General features: G+C 46.0%; 1 protein-coding gene across 1 annotated transcript in view; it reads left to right on the forward strand.

The window, feature by feature from the left end:
- The window catches only part of LOC126249267 (toll-like receptor 7), an 85177-nt gene that overhangs the window by 12622 nt on the left and 53985 nt on the right, over positions 1 to 18570 (forward strand). The window contains exons 2-3 of the mRNA XM_049950921.1: positions 9669 to 9875; positions 10254 to 14320. Of these exons, the coding sequence (XP_049806878.1) occupies positions 9669 to 9875; positions 10254 to 14302 (4256 nt within the window). The 3' untranslated portion in view covers positions 14303 to 14320. The remainder of the gene's footprint in view (positions 1 to 9668; positions 9876 to 10253; positions 14321 to 18570) is intronic.

Here is an 18570-nt window from a genome sequence, read left to right on the forward strand (position 1 = left end):
GTCTAAAATTGTGAGCCATATGTTTTTGACCATCACAGCGCCATCTATCACAAAGCGAGAAAAGTGGTCCAACTAAAACATTGTATTTCTTTACGTACAACACGAATATGTAATAAAAAATGGGGGTTCCTACTTAAAAAAACGCAGTTGATATCAGTTTGACCTATGGCAGCGCCATCTAGCGGGCCATCCATAGCGCCATCTGGTTTCCCCCTTCAAGCTAGACTTGTTTCGTTCTTTGTAGTTTTTTCGATTTACGCTTATTTCGAGTGAGATATTTGGCCCGGTCACGATCAATGGACAATGAGTGTTAACGTACCGCTGCAGGGCGTCGTTGACATTATTATCGTCCTTGCCTTATGCGATATGTTCCTGTGTATAGGTCATTGAAAGCAATCAACATTGAACTTACTGGGCAACTTAATAAGCAGCAGCTTATTGGCGGTCCCAGTGATTTTCGCGGACTTTTGACGCAGTTTACTTGTGATGTATCAGCAGTGTTTGGAGGCAGTACATGTTGACCCTGGCTGTTGTATAGGGTAGTCATGAAGACTAGGGTGGCCTTGAAGCTTTTCCTTATGCAAACATTTTGGCTTGGAAGACTTGAAGTATAGCGGAGAGTACAGGACTACTAGCGAAGATTCCGTATGGTACCTATGGAGATGGTCCAAGAAACGTAGTCTTTTATTTCATGATCTTTAAGTTATGAGTGTTGTAGCCACTTCTGAAATAAATAGGCTCTATTTGAGGCTGCTTTTTTCTATTAATATAACAGCAGTGTATGGTGGAAAAGGTTTTGTATTTATACTTTCTGTTCGCGTAGCAAACTATTTGCGGGTAATATTTCACCGCCGGCGGGTGTGGCCATGCGGTTATAGGCGCTTCAGTCTGGAACCGCGTGACCGCTACGGTCGCAGGTTCGAATCCTGCCTCGGGCATGGATGTGTGTGATGTCCTTAGGTTAGTTAGGTTTAAGTAGTTCTAAGTTCTAGGGGACTGATGACCACAGATATTAAGTCTCATAGTGCTCAGAGCCATTTGAACCATTTTTTTACTATTTCACCGAGAAATATTTTAAATTCCTTATGAAACGTCATATGATTGCTCTTTTCCTTCTTACACATCTGTGACTGCTGGAGTTTTGGAACGAGTGGCCATGACTGGTTTTTGACTAATTATTTGAGTGATAAATGGCGATGGGCGCCCTACTGCATTCGTGAAAGTCTTTCCCTATTTCAACTACGCAGAGAATTTCACAAGTGCCATAAACAGTTTTATGTGTATCACAGTGTGTACATTTGTCAGTCCGTGTGGGAACCTTGCGTTTGAGTATGTGTTTCAGCACGTTTTGTGCTAAAACGAAAATGCTGACCTTGCGTGGTATTAATAAGTTAACAGTTTTGTAGGAGAGTTTTTCATCGTATGTTTTACAGGCAGTGAGTTTCTTCTTCTGCTGAAACTGACTTTTTGCAGCCTGTTCTTCTTTTCCGCATAAGACTGTCATCATACGAGAGGCCTTCAGTGAGTAATGCAACACATTTTCTTCTGGGCCACTTTCGGTTGACAAAACGCAGAATTTGTTACGGGACATCGTGGAACGTGGAATATTCCTGTTTCAACCCTACAGTTGCACGAATCTCCGATTGTGGCGGCGCAATACGTAGTCTTAAAAATGGTGTCTGTAACTTAGGTACGTACCAAGTAGAAATCTGTCATTGAGTTTCTTTGAGCAGAAAATTAGAGCATCGCAGATGTTCATAGGCGCTTGTAGAATGGCTACGGAGCCGTGGTAGTGAACAAAACCACAGTGAGTCGTTGGGCGAGGCATCTGTTACCATCGCTACAAGGTCGCGCAAACCTGTCCGATCTACTGCGAGGCGGCCGGCAGCACACAGCTGTGACTGCTGCAAAAAAAAAAAAAAAAAAAAAAAAAAGGCTCTGAGCACTATGCGACTTAACTTCTGAGGTCATCAGTCCCCTAGAACTTAGAACTACTTAAACCTAACTAACCTAAGGACATCACACACATCCATGCCCGAGGCAGGATTCGAACCTGCGACCGTAGCAGTCGCACGGTTCCGGACTGCGCGCCTAGAACCGCGAGACCACCGCGGCCGGCTGACTGCTGCAGTTTTGGAACGTGCAGACATTCCCATTCGAGGTGATCGATGGATCGCAGTCGTAGTCAAACACCTCGCTGCACAACTGGACGTCTCTGTTGGTAGTGCTGACACACTCGTCCATCGTTCGTGGTACTTTAACGTGTGTGCCCGCTGGTTTCCTCGCCGTCTCACAGAAAACTGTCAAGAACAACAAAGGACCATATGTGCACAGTTGTTTGTGCGTTACGAGGCTGATGGTGACAATATTTTTTCGAACATCTTTACAGGCGATGGAAGATGGATTCATCACTTCATTGGCTCCGATGTCGACTAGTTGAGCGGTACTATGGGCTAAAAATGGCTCTGAGCACTATGGGACAACATCTGAGGTCATAAGTCACCTAGAAAAAAAATGGTTCAAATGGCTCTGAGCACTATGGGACTTAACATCTATGGTCATCAGTCCCCTAGAACTTAGAACTACTTAAACCTAACTAACCTAAGGACATCACACACATCCATGCCCGAGGCAGGATTCGAACCTGCGACCGTAGCAGTCGCACGGTTCCGGACTGAGCGCCTAGAACCGCTAGACCACCGCGGCCGGCTGACTGCTGCAATTTTGGAACGTGCAGACATTCCCATTCGAGGTGATCGATGGATCGCAGTCGTAGTCAAACACCTCGCTGCACAACTGGACGTCTCTGTTGGTAGTGCTGACACACTCGTCCATCGTTCGTGGTACTTTAACGTGTGTGCCCGCTGGCTTCCTCGCCGTCTCACAGAAAACTGTCAAGAACAACAATGGACCATATGTTCACAGTTGTTTGTGCGTTACGAGGCTGATGGTGACTATATTTTGTCGAACATCTTTACAGGCGATGGAAGATGGATTCATCACTTCATTGGCTCCGATGTCGACTAGTTGAGCGGTACTATGGGCTAAAAATGGCTCTGAGCACTATGGGACAACATCTGAGGTCATAAGTCACCTAGAAAAAAAATGGTTCAAATGGCTCTGAGCACTATGGGACTTAACATCTATGGTCATCAGTCCCCTAGAACTTAGAACTACTTAAACCTAACTAACCTAAGGACATCACACACATCCATGCCCGAGGCAGGATTCGAACCTGCGACCGTAGCAGTCGCACGGTTCCGGACTGAGCGCCTAGAACCGCTAGACCACCGCGGCCGGCGAAGTCACCTAGAACTTAGAACTACTTCAACCTAGCTAACCTAAGGACGTCACACACATCCATGCCGGAGGCAGGATTCGAATCTGCGACCGTAGTGATCGCACGGTTCCACAATGAAGCGCCTAGAACCGCCCGGCCACTCTGTCCGGCCGGTACTCTGGGGACATACAAACCCTCCCGCTAATGTGGACGTCGCATTCAACGGAGATTACGTTGAAATAAGTGGTGAATAATATGACGTTTTGAAATCAAGAATGAAACTATCCTACATCTTAAAAAAATTGTTGCATTACCTATTAAACGCGCCTCGTACATCTCTGTTTCGTTTAATTCACATGACTACCCCAGAGTTTCTCCTGCCGCTAATTCAAATTCTATTAACTTGTTTTGGAAACCTGCTCTCTGTTCCTCTCGTTTAATGCAATCTTATCTCTGCCAGACTTCGATAAACTTCACGTAGTGCGATTTGTCAAGCAAAAAGGGAGGACGTATATATCAGCAATTATAAGATACTTGTACTGCAATGTCAAGAAAATAATATAGTGTTGAATACTTGTACACAATGCCTGTTCAGAGTAGACGAAGCTTCGCGAAAAAATAAACATCACCTTCGCCACGTTATTCTGAGGAGTAGAAGAGAGTATAGTTAAAAAAACTATTAGCGATTACATACAAAATTTGTGATTGAATACAGCATTTCCTTTCCGGTAAAGCTCAACACATCGTTTTTAACGGAGCATTATCGACTAATGTAATTTAGGGACTGCCACAGTGGAGCGTTTGAGGCCAGCTGTAAATGACATTTTATGAGGGTTGTTTTTTAAGTAAGGGCCGTTTTTATTTTTAAAAAAAGATACAAATACTTTTGTAAAAAAACTTTTATTTTCTGATTCTACACACTTTTACCTATTTTTCTACATAGTTGCCTTGTTTATTTAAGCACTTGTCATACCGTACAACTAAGTTTTTAATTCCCTCTTCAAAGAATTCGGCCGCCTGCTCCGACAGCCAGGAGTTCACGGCCGCTTTCACTTCATCGTCGTCGTTGAAGCACTGCCGGCTAAGATGGTGTTTCAGGTACCGGAAAAGCTGAAAATCGCTAGGAGCAAGGTCGGGGCTGTATGGTGCATGGTCCAAAACTTCCCAGCCAAAAGAATCAATCAAATCCCGAGTCTTTTGAGAGGTGTGAGGCCTAGCGTTATCGTGCAGGAGCAAAACTCCTTTTGTCAGCATGCCGCGCCTTTTGTTTTGAATTGCTCTGCGGAGCTTCTTTAGAGTTGCACAGTAGGCATCTGAGTTGATTGTCGTTCCTCGTGGCATAAAGTCCACTAGCAAAACACCGCGCCGGTCCCAGAACACACTTGCCATAATCTTGCGCTTTAACAGCGTCTGTTTGGCTTTGACCTTGACGGGTGAGGTTGTGTGTCGCCATTCCATCGATTGTCGCTTGCTTTCGGGAGTGATATGGGATACCCATGTTTCATCTCCAGTGACAATTTGACTCAACATGTCATCCCCTTCTTCCTCGTAACGAATCAAAAAGTCCAATGAAGTGGCAAATCTCTTCCCTTTGTGGTTCTCTGTGAGGAGTCTGGGTACCCACCGAGAACACAGTTTCTTAAAGTTTAGGTTTTCAGACACAATTTTGTACAAAACCGATCTTGAAACTTGTGGAAATTCCAAAGAAAGAGTGGAAATTGTGAATCTTCTGTCCTCACGAATCTTTGTTTCGACTGCAGCCACCAAATCATCAGTGATCACAGAGGGCCGGCCTGAGCGTTCTTCGTCATGGACGTTTTGACGGCAATTTTTAAACTCCCTTCACTCATTGCATTCAAGCCATAAACTTCTGTTAACTGACGATGAATTTCTGCAGCTGATAGGCTTCTCGCGGTCAAAAAACGTATCACTGACCGTATCTCACACGCGGCGGGCGATTCAATAATCGTAAACATTATAAAGTAGCACAGCGTTGCGTACACGTCAGCTACGGAGCTGCAACTTGCATCAGTGTGAACGGGAAGGATGCCGGCAAGTATCGCGGTGGCTTGTTGCGGCGTTCGCGCGAACTACGGGACTATACGCGCGAACGGCCCTTACTTAAAAAACAACCCTCGTACATTAACGCTCTAGCGGATAACGTAGGAAGAGCCTAAGGCTATTCACGGACGATGATGACTTCTGCAACGCCAGAAGACTGTAGCGAGATCCTAGGAGACCTGCAATGGATCCACGGCTAGTGCAGGGACTTTCAGTTGATGTTGAATGTAAATAAATGTAACCTATTACGCATAGATAGGCGAAGAGATCCAGTGCTCTTCAAATACGCTATAGGCGACCCATCTCCGGCACCAGCAACTACTGTAAAACAACCAAGATTAATTGTATGGAGCGACCTAAAATGGAACAACCATATAAAATAATAACAGGAATAGTAGATGACAGACGGAGATTTATTGGAAGATTCTTAAGGAAAATTAGTTAAGTTATGTTCAAATGTTCAAATGTGTGTGAAATCTTATGGGACTTAACTGCTAAGGTCATCAAAAAATGGCTCTGAGCACTATGCGACTTAACTTCTGAGGTCATCAGTCGCCTAGAACTTAGAACTAATTAAACCTAACTAACCTAAGGACATCACACACATCCATGCCCGAGGCAGGATTCGAACCGGCGACCGTAGCGGTCACGCGGTTCCAGACTGAAGCGCCTTTGACCGCACGGCCGCTAAGGTCATCAGTCCCTAAGCTTACACACTACTTAACCTAAACTATCCTAAGGACAAACACAAACACCCATGCCCGATGGAGGACTCGAACCTCCGCCGGGACCAGCCTCACAGTCCATGACTGCAGAGCCCAAGACCGCTCGGCAAATCCCGCGCGGCAGTTAAGTTATAGAGAAGATGCAACGAGTAGGGGCGTGTTTCGTCACTAGATCGTTGTCACGGCGGGAGAACATTACAGAGATGCTCAATGAAATCCAGTGTCAGATGCTAAAAGAGAGGCGTTGTGCCTCACGGAGAGGTTTAATGTTGAAATTTGGAGACCAAACGTTCCAAAGTGAACCGGACAACGTACGAGGGGACTTCAATAAGTACTGCAACACATTTTTTTCTCAGCCAGTTCCGGTAGAAATTATGCGGAATTTGTTGAGTGACGTCGTGGAATATTCCCGCTTCAGCCTTATAGTTTCATGAAGTATCGATAGATGTCTACGCTATACGTAGCCCTCAAAATGGCGTCTGCAACGGTGGTGCCTTCCAAGTAGAGAATTATCATTGATTTTCTTTTGGCGAAAAACCAAAGCATCTCAGATATTCATAGGCACTTGCAGAGTGTCTAAGGAGACCTGGCAATCAACGACAGCTCGGTGAGTCATTGGGCGAGGCGATTGTCATCATCGCAAGATCGCAAAAACCTGTAAAATCTCCCGCGTGCCGGCCGGCCGCGGGCAGCTGTGGCTCCTGCATGGTTGGAATGTGCGGACACTGTTATTCGAGATGATCAACAGATCACAGTCAACTACCTCGTTGCACAGCTATGTTCGTAGTGCTGACACCCTCCACCACCACTCGGGATACTCAAATGTATATCACCGCTGGGTTCCTTGCCGCCTAACAGACCGTACAGAGCAACGAAAGACCGACCATCTTCGGGGATTTGTTTGCGTGTTACGAGGCTGGTCGTAATAATTTTTTGAAGAACGTTGTCACAGGCGGTGAAACGTGGGATCATCAATTAGAACTTGAAACAATGGGGTCCCCATGGAGTGGCGTCACACCATCTCTCCTCCGAAGAAAAAGCTCAAAGCCGCACCCTCAGCCGCTAAAGTCTTGGCGACGGTCCTCTGCGACTCTGAAGGGGTTATTCTGTTTGATGTCTGCTCGCATGATGCAAAGATCAACTCTGAAGAGTACTGTGTTTCCCTCTGGAAATTGAAGAAACAGCTTCAGCGTCCTTGTCACCACAAACAAGCAAACGAACTTTTCTTTCTCCATGACAACGCAAGGCCGCACACAAGTCTGCGCACTGGAGAGGAGCTCACAAAACGTCACTGACTGTACTTGATGTGATTACGTAGGCTTTCCCGGCGTAATAAGTCTTGAAAGTCTCTTCGGGTTTGCTGCCGGATACCAAAATCAACTTGACTCGATATATCGGCGATCCAACTGTTCGCCATCTTCAGGAAATGCTGCTTCTGCTGATGAGTCCCTCTGAGTTCTCAGCGGGACTCATCAGCAGAAGCAGCATTTCCTGAAGATGGCGAACAGTTGGATCGCCGAAATATCGAGTCAAGTTGATTTTAAGATCCGGCAGCAAACCCGAAGAGACTTTCAAGACTGACTGTACTTCCTTGTCCACACAACAGCGCGGATCTCCCACCTTCCATGCAGGATGCACTCCGCGAGAGGCAATACGTGGATGATGGGGAGGTTACTGATGCAGCAAGACGTCGACCAGTAAAGTGGTACCACGCGGGCATACCGGCCCTCCTAGCGGGCTGGCGTAAGACCTTCGCACCAAACGGAGATTATACTAAAAAAATAAGGTTTTGTAGCAGAAAGAGTGGGGAATAATTTTGTGAATTGGAATCCTGAATAAAACCACCCTGCTTTCAGAAAACAATATGTTGCAGTACTTATTTAGCGCCTCTCGTCTTACTTCCTCCCGCATACCTCTGGGGAAATAATCATGGCGAGAAAATTGAATGAATCAGATGTCATGCTCAGCTTCGTCTAGTGTACAGTCACGCTTCCCCACAGGAAAGCAGGGAAAACATACGGACATCAGTAGTACCCTCCGCCATATCCCGTAAGGTAGTTTTTGGAGTGTAGGCCTAGACGTACCTTTTTGTCGCCGTCATAGTGAGTCTGACACTCACCGTATATCCAAAAGTGATCCGGCGGTACATTTTCTTATACGTTACGAGGGTTTTCTGAACAGTGATGCTCCAGAATTTCTTGTGTGAAAATTCTTAAAGTTTGCTACTCAGAACTGCTGCGTGTAACATGACAGCGTGTAACGTGACTATATCGGTGCGTGATAATCAGCGTGCTGTTATCGAGTTTAGAATTGGAAGAGTTCGTTCACACACGGATCACCTTCTCCTTCAGCATGACAATGCGAGACCAAAACGACTGCTGCGACTTTTGCAACAACCAGACGCTTTGGGTTGACTCTCATCGATCTCGCTTCATACAGTCCCGACTTGGCCTCATCCGATTTTCATCTGTCTCCGAAACTTCAAGAACACCTTCGCGGACTTCACTTTGATAGTGAGGAAACGGTGCAGAGGTGAGGTTCTGGTTCCGTCAAAAAGCCAAACATTCAATAGTGATGATATCAACAAACTGCTTTCTTGTTGGGAGAAATGTATTCGTCGCCAGGATGACTACGTTCAAAAATAAATATATAGGCACGAAGAATAAAGATGCAGAATGTTAATAACGCTTGTTTTATTTGTAGAACCTGTGAGAGTTTTCAGATAAAAAATGCAGAGGTATTACTTTTCAGAACGCCCTCGTAGATAGTTATCGCCTTAACATAAATTCAATACACTGTTAAATTTGTTTAGCGTGCTGATTGTAACCATCGCAGTTCTGTCTCAAACGCCTTCTTCAGTGTATCCATGCATTTTCAATGATCTAAGATAAATTCTAAGCATCTTTACATCGAGAAGAATGTAAATTATTTTTTGTACTTGTTGACATAGCGTCCTTTTCGATAAGAATGTAATAGTTTCTGTCATTTCTTTCGGTCTGTCTGCCACATCGCTATCCTTCACCGCACCATCGAAATTAATTCTTCGTTTATTTATTCCTGTCTTTTCTTCCATTTACGCCAATTTCTTCGGCCCTAAACTTACTGACTACCTATTTCTTAATAAGTTTGTTGATGAAAGCTTTGATTAGAAATGTAATTCTGACCGCCCTAAGACTGTTGATTTTATTTTCATTAACACATTTTAAACACAGAATTGTGTTACTTTTCGTTATTAAACTTATGACTTCCCAATCATGAATTTTCATATGCAGTACAATTCCACAAAGACAATGTGATGTAGAATTCGTAATACCAAGTAACAATTTATGTGAAAGTTCTAAGACGGCCGAATCAATTACTTCATAAAAATATTGTCTTATTTATTTCAAAAACACTGCAAAATAGATATCTTGAAGTAAAAATGAACGATGGTTCATAGGGTGTCATGTGTACGTACTCAAGTTGAAACGGCCCAGTAGGTTAGTAGTTTTACCCACATTTGTCTCAGGATAGCGCACGCAAAGAAATGGTCATTACTGCTTTTAGCCATGCCCGAAAGTTTACTGTCAGTTTTGGGAGTTGGGCTTTTTTGCTTTTTACAGTTAAACGGCAGCGCCAGCCCGCGCGCGGTGCGGCGCACACGTGCGGCCAGGCGTTATCGTGGCTGCGTCCGGTGAAAATCCGAGGGAGCGTGCACCGTGGCCTGTTAATAGTCCCAGGCCTGTCAGCCCGTGCTGCCGCCTGGCGGTGGCGCGCCGCCACGCCTCCCCCCTCCACGGCGGCCGGCCCCCACCCCGCCGCCACAGCCAGCCGGCAAGCGCAGTTGCGCTAAGCGTTAGTCGCGTCTTCGGTATATACTAGTGCGCGCGGCCACGATCGCGCCAGTTGCGCCGCAGAGCCAGACGCGGTGTGGCAGCAGCGAGGTAGGGGGGATAGACAGTCTCCTGTTCTTACGCGTGTGGGCGTGCTGGCTCCTGGCGCCAACGGGTGCAATTTCAAGTAACTGACTGAAAGAACTTTCTCTACCTATTCGACTCAGTTATGTAGTGGGACTCGAGTATTTTTTCACCAATTTTGATCTGCACCCGGAAGACAGTTTTGACGCCACAGCGGACAGCAGTAGAGCGCCGTGCACGGCCAGTGAGTGCGGTGCCGTCGCACTCGTGAGCTGTCGTCCTGTGCGTGAGCCGGCGGCGATCGGCCGCCAAACGCAGACCTGGATTCCTCGGCGGGCAGGCGACATGTGCGCGCGTCAGTGTACGCCGTGTCCACATTCCTGGCGCTGTGGCTGGCAAGCGGCGCGGCAGCGGCCAAGGAGCCCGACATCTGCAACTACGGGGCCGACAACGGCACGTGGTGCCGCATCAGGACGCTGGACGCCTCCGGACCGGCGCTGGCCGCGCTGCAGTTGGACCCGTACACTTCCAAGCTGCGCCTCACGTGTAGTCCCGACCTGCTATTCGACAGCGCCTTCACCACCAAGGCGTTCAGCCGCTACCCTCAACTAGAAGACCTCACCCTCGTAAGCTGCAAACTGCGCTCGCTGCCGCCCGACGCCCTCGGAGGCCTTCCGGAGCTGAAACGTCTCAGTATCAACAGCCACAACGGCGACTGGGGCCCAAGTCACTACCTGGAGCTCGCCCCTGGCAGCCTCCGTGGTCTCAGTGAGCTGCAGCACCTCGACTTAGCCTTCAACAACATCCAAGCTCTTCCGGAAGGTTCCTTCTGCAGCCTGACGAACCTGCAGAGCATCAATTTGACCTGCAACCGATTCACGTCCGTCGAACTGGCCGGCTACCCTCCGCATCCGGCGCCTCCAGACTGCCTCGGAGGGTTTGACGTGCGCATCCTCGACCTCTCACGCAACGAAATAGCTGTGCTGGGCGGGGACTCGACGGTCACCAGGCTGAAGCGACTGCAAAAGCTGTACCTCGAGTACAACGCGATCGGCGCCGTCTCGGGAAGCGCCCTCACTGGTCTCACGGAGCTGCGCATGTTCAACATATCGTACAACAAGCTTCACTCGCTGCCCGGCGAGCTCTTCGCCACCAACAAAGAGCTGCGCGAGATCTACCTCCACGGCAACGAACTGCGCGACATGGGCCCCGGCGTCTTCCACAACCTCGAACAGCTGCTCGTCCTCGACTTGTCCCAAAATAAACTCACTGAGCAGCATATCAACGAGCACACCTTCGACGGGCTCATTCGGCTCGTCGTCCTCAACCTGTCCAACAACGAAATCAGTCGAATCGGCGGCCGCATGTTTAAGGACGTGTCGTTCTTGCAGATACTAGACTTACGGAACAATACTCTTATGTACATCGAGGACAATACCTTCCTGCCGCTTTACAACTTGCACACCTTGAATCTGAGTCACAATAAGTTGACCAGCCTCAGCGCAGCGACGTTCAGTGGTTTGTTTATTCTGAATTCATTGTCTATGAGCTACAACGAAATCGCTAGCATCCACCATCAAGCATTCAGTAACTGTTCAGGTCTCAAAGAACTTGATATGAGCAATAACTTGATGGACTCTGTACCTGAGGCACTGCAAGCTCTTTCGTTCCTCAAGACGCTCGACTTAGGAGAAAATCAAATTTCTTACTTTCAAAACGGCTCCTTCCGTAACCTGAACCAGCTGACCGGCTTGCGGCTGTTGGGTAACAACGTCGGAAACTTGACGAAGGGGATGTTTTGGGATCTCACCAGCCTGCAGGTGCTCAATCTGTCCAAGAACAAGATCCAGCAGATCGAAAGAGGTACGTTCGAACATAATTATCATATCGAAGCTATAAGGGTCGATTCGAACTATTTGACTGATATTAACGGCATTTTCACGTCGATTGCGACCCTTGTGTGGCTAAATTTGTCAGAAAATCATCTAGTTTGGTTCGATTACGCTTTTATTCCGTCAAATTTAAAATGGCTGGACATTCATGGAAATTTTATTGAAGCACTGGGAAATTATTACGAAATCCAGGATAAAATGCATATTAAAACAATGGATTGTAGCCACAACAATATAACGGAACTCAATCCTCTGTCTATTCCGAACAGTATAGAGCTTCTATTTATCAACAACAATGAAATAACTGTCATTCAACCGTCAACATTTGCAGATAAGATCAATTTAGTGAGAGTTGATATGTACGCTAATAAGATTCTTTCGATGGAACTAGACGCTTTACGCTTGCCTGTCATGCCAGAAAACAGATCTCTTCCAGAATTTTACATGGCTGGCAATCCCTTCCAGTGTGACTGTCAGATGGATTGGTTACCGAAGATAAACAATATGACAAACCCTAGGCAGTACCCGAGGGTGATGGATCTGTCGAGTATTGTGTGTACAATGACGTACGGCCGACACGGCTACGTTGTTAATGCTATAGAAGCACAGCCATCAAACTTTCTATGCTCTTACGAAACGCACTGTTTTGCCCTGTGCCACTGTTGCGATTTTGACGCGTGTGACTGCGAAATGACGTGTCCGGAGAACTGTACTTGCTACCACGATCAGACATGGGCTCACAACATTGTTGACTGTACTGGACTGAAGAAAACAATTATGCCACCGCGCATCCCCATGGATGCGACCGAAGTGTACTTGGATGGCAACAATTTCGACGAACTGCAGGATCACGTCTTTATCGGCCGGAAAAATCTCCGCGTCCTATTTGTAAATGCTAGCAACGTCAGAACGATACAGAATCGCACTTTTAATGGCCTGCGCTCTCTCGAAATTCTTCATCTAGAAGACAATATGATACGAGAACTGAAAGGCTACGAATTTGAGCGTTTATCGCAGTTAACAGAGCTCTACTTGCAGAATAACAGGATATCTTTCGTGGCCAACATTACACTTTTGCCGCTCATGTCGCTGGAGGTACTGAGACTAGACAACAATCGCCTGATGACATTTCCCGTATGGCAGCTGAACTTGAATGGCAGGCTGTCCGAGATCTGGCTGGGCTACAACCCGTGGACGTGCAGGTGTAAGTTCCTACAAGCGTTGCAGGCTTGGGTCTCCGACAACGCACGCAAGGTGATGGACGGCGAGAACATATGGTGCTATATCAATGACACGAAACCGCCACAGCGACGGGAGATCGATTTCAATAGCACCACCTGCAGCGATTACTACGCCAGCGTTTCTGTTATCCAGAGTATCATGATATCCGATTATCTCCCCATGGTAATCACCACACTTTCCGTGTTTATCGTAATACTGACGCTGACTGTCGTCATGTTCGTCTTCAGAGAGCCAGTGAGAATATGGGTATATTCACGATACGGTATACGTCTTTTCGAATTCAAAAGCGGCTCGAAACAGTTTGCAGAAGAGAGGGAGAAGTTGTACGACGGTTACGTGTGCTACAGCCCCAAGGATGAGGATTTCGTGCTGCACTCTATCGTGGCAGAACTAGAGCACGGGGACCCGTCGTTCCAGCTGTGCCTGCACTATCGCGACCTGCCGCACCAGGCCTACTTCCAGCATTCGACGTCGCCGGTGGTCCTGGAGGCGGCCGAGGCGAGCCGGCGCGTCATCCTAGTGCTGTCTCGCAATTTCATGCAGACCGAGTGGTCGCGCTTCGAGTTCCGGTCGGCGCTGCACGAGGCGCTCAAGGGTCGCGTATTCAAGTTGGTCGTCGTCGAGGAGAGCAGCAACCTACAGGAAGCCGAGGAGGACCCGGACCTGCGGCCGTACCTCAAGACGGGCGCCCGCGTGCGCTGGGGAGAGAAGCGTTTCTGGGCCCGCCTGCGCTACGCCATGCCCAACCGCGACAGCTACGCGCGCCACCAGCACCATCACGCCAAGAACAGCAGCATGTACCGGCGCAACATCAACAACTACACGCTCGAGTCGACGATGAGCAACGGCAACCAACACGGGAATGCGAACGACAAAAACCGGCGCCTGCAGCAGCAGGGCCTGGGGCAGCTGGTGCCGCTGCAGCAGCTGCGGACCAGCACCGCGAGTGCCAGCAGCAACAGCGGCGACGCACCGCCCAGCTACACGTCGCGCCGGGCGGCCGACGACTCGCCCGCCGCCTCCGCGGCCACGGCCGGCGCCGCCAGCCGCCCCAATTCGGAGCACATCTACTCGTCCATAGACTCGGACTACTCGACGCTGGAGCGCGACGGCTCGGTGGTGCTGCGCGGCCTCTCCAGGCCGCCGTGGCGCACCGCCGCCACCGCCGTCACCGAATCGGGCGGCGTCCAGGCCTACCTAGTCTGAGCCACCGCTCTCCCACCTGTAAGTACACCGCACGCTTATCTTCTTCCACTTCCCGCTTCCGTGTGAGAATGTGTACATTTTCCCTGCTAACTTTTTCGTAGACGCAAATCTTCATTGCTCTTGTGTGCCGCCAATTTACATTTTCGTACCACTTCTTTTAGGTGTGGTGTTTTCTACTTCTTTTCTTCGATATAAACTGACTTTTGTCTCTCTGTGGCCATACTTTGTCTGTAACTACTGTGTGACACAATATTCACTCATCCTATCTTCTTTACTTCTGCAATGCCTGTCGTGTTTCAGAACAAACACTACACTGAAATTTAATTCCTCGAGAATGCTTTAAATTCGAAGCGCGCCGCCTACCAAACATCTAGTGACTGAACACCGTGCATTGTTATTTAATACTTCAAATTTCTTCCTTAGCGTGTCATTGCTTAGATGTGCCTTACCTCATTTCCTTTACGTTAACAGCTGCTTTTCTTCAATAAATCGTTGCATGGTTGTAGAGCTCCCAGTTTTGTTTCTACGTTTCTCTTTACAGCCCATTTTCCTTCACAATTCAGAACTGGACATCAAAAATCTCATATAGCGCTCGATCGACGAACATGCGTACTTCTTCTATCGTTTACGTAGTGTTCTCAAATGTAAAGCCCTATGTGTGGTAACAATATTAAATTTTTGTGCACCATGTTTAGCGAATATAGCGTCCGTCGTAGTAATTCGTGCTTCAGATTATTAGTTGCTTCATATTATTGCAGCACGTACTGGGCGCTGCGAGCTCGCTTTATTTATATTTGTTTGCACCGTCTTCGCACTAGATACAGTCCCCAATTTAGTGAGACAGATGTGCAAGACACAAACAGAATACATCCCTAAATCTAAATTAATATTTTTCTAATACTTTATTAAACGTCACATTACCTGGCAAAACGCTCAACTTGAAGAGACAGAGCTACCGTTGCTAACAGGCAACATGTGAACCGTAGTGAAAATGAGAAAATTTCTTCTGAAATACAATATATTTTTAATAGTTTTGATGCATACTTTCAATAATTGAAGGAACTGGTCTTAAAAATATTGGTGTTGCGCTAGCTGTGTGATGTAATTGGATAACTTGGTTATATAATAACTGCAATTATATCTCCCAAGATAAATTTCACCTAAGCAGTTTGACAGTAAAATAATTAACAAAAATTTGCTGCAGATCGTTCATGCCTCATCGTTATATTCCAGGATCATAAGTCTTCTTCTAGCGTTAGTTTCACTGGAATTAACGGGGTATGTAGAAGTTGTATGTAAGATATGCCGTTGTGAAAAAGAATTTTGGTCGAAATTCACCATATTAATTCGCGACGCCCGCTAAAGCTTTTAATATTGGCCTGAATAATGATAAGGAATCATTTTTTTAATAAGCAGATTATACTGTTTATCACCAAAAATTTAACCTGAAAATGTAAAGGTATTATCAGAGCACTAACGCTTGTTGATTAAAGTGAGTGTAAAGGGATTCACTATAAAGGAAATTCAATAGAAAATCTAAAGATTGTTATCTATGCTCAGGGATTACTATTTCACTTCCCCCACTATTTTAAACAGCACATTTAAACAAGCAAATGGCAGTGCTCGTCCGATTAATACGTCTATTTACACAACTCTTTGTATGGCTTCCGTAATTCGTGAAATTAACTTTGTTTATAGCGCATGCCGTATCAAGAAATTTAGTGAGCGCAAAGCGCGGCCCAAATCCATTTTCATTAAATTTCTTCTGCTGCAACGATACTTTCTTCTCTTACTAAACTCATGCCATATTTTTAAATTAGATAAAAGATGGCAGTGTATGTCAACACCGCTCGACACTCAATGTAGTAAAAGATTCTAACAAGTGGGTCATCTCATCAGAAGCAGGTACTTCTTTGTTGTCGTTTTCACTGCATGAATGATTCATTAGTGAGCCGAGTTCGTTGCTTACGGGACGCTAATAAAAATTCAACACTCTATGCACTAGCGCTGCGGTACCGCCGCACGATTGCGCCGTCGTTGAAGTGATTATTTATTTCTCCCTTCGACCGTGTACATTCAGCAATTGAATATATGAGATAAATTTTGTGTGTTTCACAATGTTTTTCACGCTCTGAAATTTATGTCCTTTAATAAATGAGAGTGCAACATTTACTATATAGTAAAATTGATGAGTTTATGACAACAGAAAAAACTTGCAAAGTTAAGAGGAACGTTTGTGAGAATTGGAATGCAAAATGTGGCCGTAGTATACATCAACGAGGATTTCCTTTTTGGTTTCAGACGTTCACAAAAGAAATTACGTTTATAAAATAGCACACTTCGTTTCTGAAATGTCTTATGAATAATTTTTCTCTGGAATAATTATCACAAGTTTATAACTGAGTTTTCCTCTCTGTTTTCTAGCGAAATTCGTTTACAAGTGGTGTCCTACGTAACACGGTGAAATCCGTTAATTTCTCAGTTCTAGAACTATTTCTGTTGAAAATAAAGTCCCATCTTTCCACGTTATTTGGGTTATTTGTAAGACATCTGCAGAAATTCGCGTACGTTCCGTAACCCGCTGTGAGGTTTACTGCATTTATATACAAGACGTAGCGATTGTTTTGTATTAATATATTTCACATGAAACACTATGCGTCTATGTCGGTTAAATGTATTGTGATATGTGGTCGTTCAGCTTAGGGAAGAGCTCCGAAACGAAAGCATTATTTAGTCGGCAGCTCTGTAAGGAATTCGTGATCGGTATTTAGTTCATACACTATGTTTCACAAAAGAACATTTTAATATGTTTAAGATTTATTAAATGCACAGCAGGCCTTCAGGTGCACTCGAATAAATATTTTGGACGAGCGCCCGGAATGTCTGCAATTCATCTAGGTGAAGCAGGATAGATAATTCTATTTCTGGGTGGATTGGAATTAGGAGTTAGAGAAGAAAAATGCAATAATTTAAGGTAGACCTAATGTCTCACAGGTTTCCAGGTACGACGTATTGTTGAGAAATAATAGAAACGCATTCGAGATCTTGTCTTTCCTAAATTTAGGCTGAGAAATATTTTAGGTAGTGTGAAAATAAAAAATTCAATATAGTCTCACTTTTTTTTTTCACTCGCGCAAATCGGCACTAATCGATGGAATACTGTTCAGTGCTTAGATGATGCGAATGGGAACATCGATTTTTACGCTCTGTCTAAAATGCCGTGCTGTGCGGCCGAGGTCTCGATTTTCTCACTGCGCTCCTTGTTTCGCCCGAGCGCGACGCGTCCTAAGTAATGAGCAAACGGACGCGTTATGCGGGGAAAGTGCTCCGTAAGTAAGGCTTGGCCCGGTCACGCGAGCGCCGTAGCGCCGTCGTGCACGCCACTTATATCACTTTTAATACAAAGGCCGCGAACTTTTCTGCCAGCTATTTCTGGAATTAAGATAACAAATAATTTAACTTGTTTTGTGGTGTTCCGTCTTTCGTGGAGACATTTACGCCGTGTCAATAAATACGCACCTTGTAGGCGTCATTAGGTTATGTCCTCTTGCTCGCTTTCCCGATTTCCTTCATATTTTGGTTCCCACAAGTGTACCAATGCTATTTTTTCCTTATTAACATTGTCTTCTGTTTGCACTGGGTAACTCTGACGTTAACATTTCGTCGTGGTTATTCTCTCGCTTCACGTAAATTTTGGTCCGGAGGTATGAAATATGCCTGTGACGCTAATAAGAACGAGGACCAAATATTGGAAGCTGAAGAAGTCGCTTATAAATTCCGGCCATAATTCCTTTTTATTTGCTGCAGGCAAGCGTACAGCTAGCCCAAATGTGTTCCTAATGTAAAGGCTTACGTTAAATCAACGGCGAGACACTTGGGTGTTGTATTTTGATACCCAGGGCAGCCGTTATAGCCACGCCGTGGTTAACATTCTGGTTCGTTTGTTTACTGCTGAGCCTTAAGGCACATTCGTATGCTCGCAGTAAGAAGTATGATAGCATCCCTGCTATAACTGTCAAATATCTTTATGTTTTAAGTTAAAGTTATGTCTCATATATATGATTAACAATAGAATAGGACTGTGTGTGTAGGCTGAAGGCAGAGGAACGAGGTGCAGTTCTGACTACCTGTTGAGAAGCTCATTAACCAAACACTATTCTCGTACAGAATCGAGCTAACCTTTCAATCGCCGGCCGAAGTGGCCGTGCGGTTAAAGGCGCTGCAGTCTGGAACCGCGAGACCGCTACGATCGCAGGTTCGAATCCTGC

This window comes from Schistocerca nitens, chromosome 3, assembly GCF_023898315.1.
Source record: "Schistocerca nitens isolate TAMUIC-IGC-003100 chromosome 3, iqSchNite1.1, whole genome shotgun sequence".
Lineage (NCBI taxonomy): Eukaryota > Metazoa > Arthropoda > Insecta > Orthoptera > Acrididae > Schistocerca > Schistocerca nitens.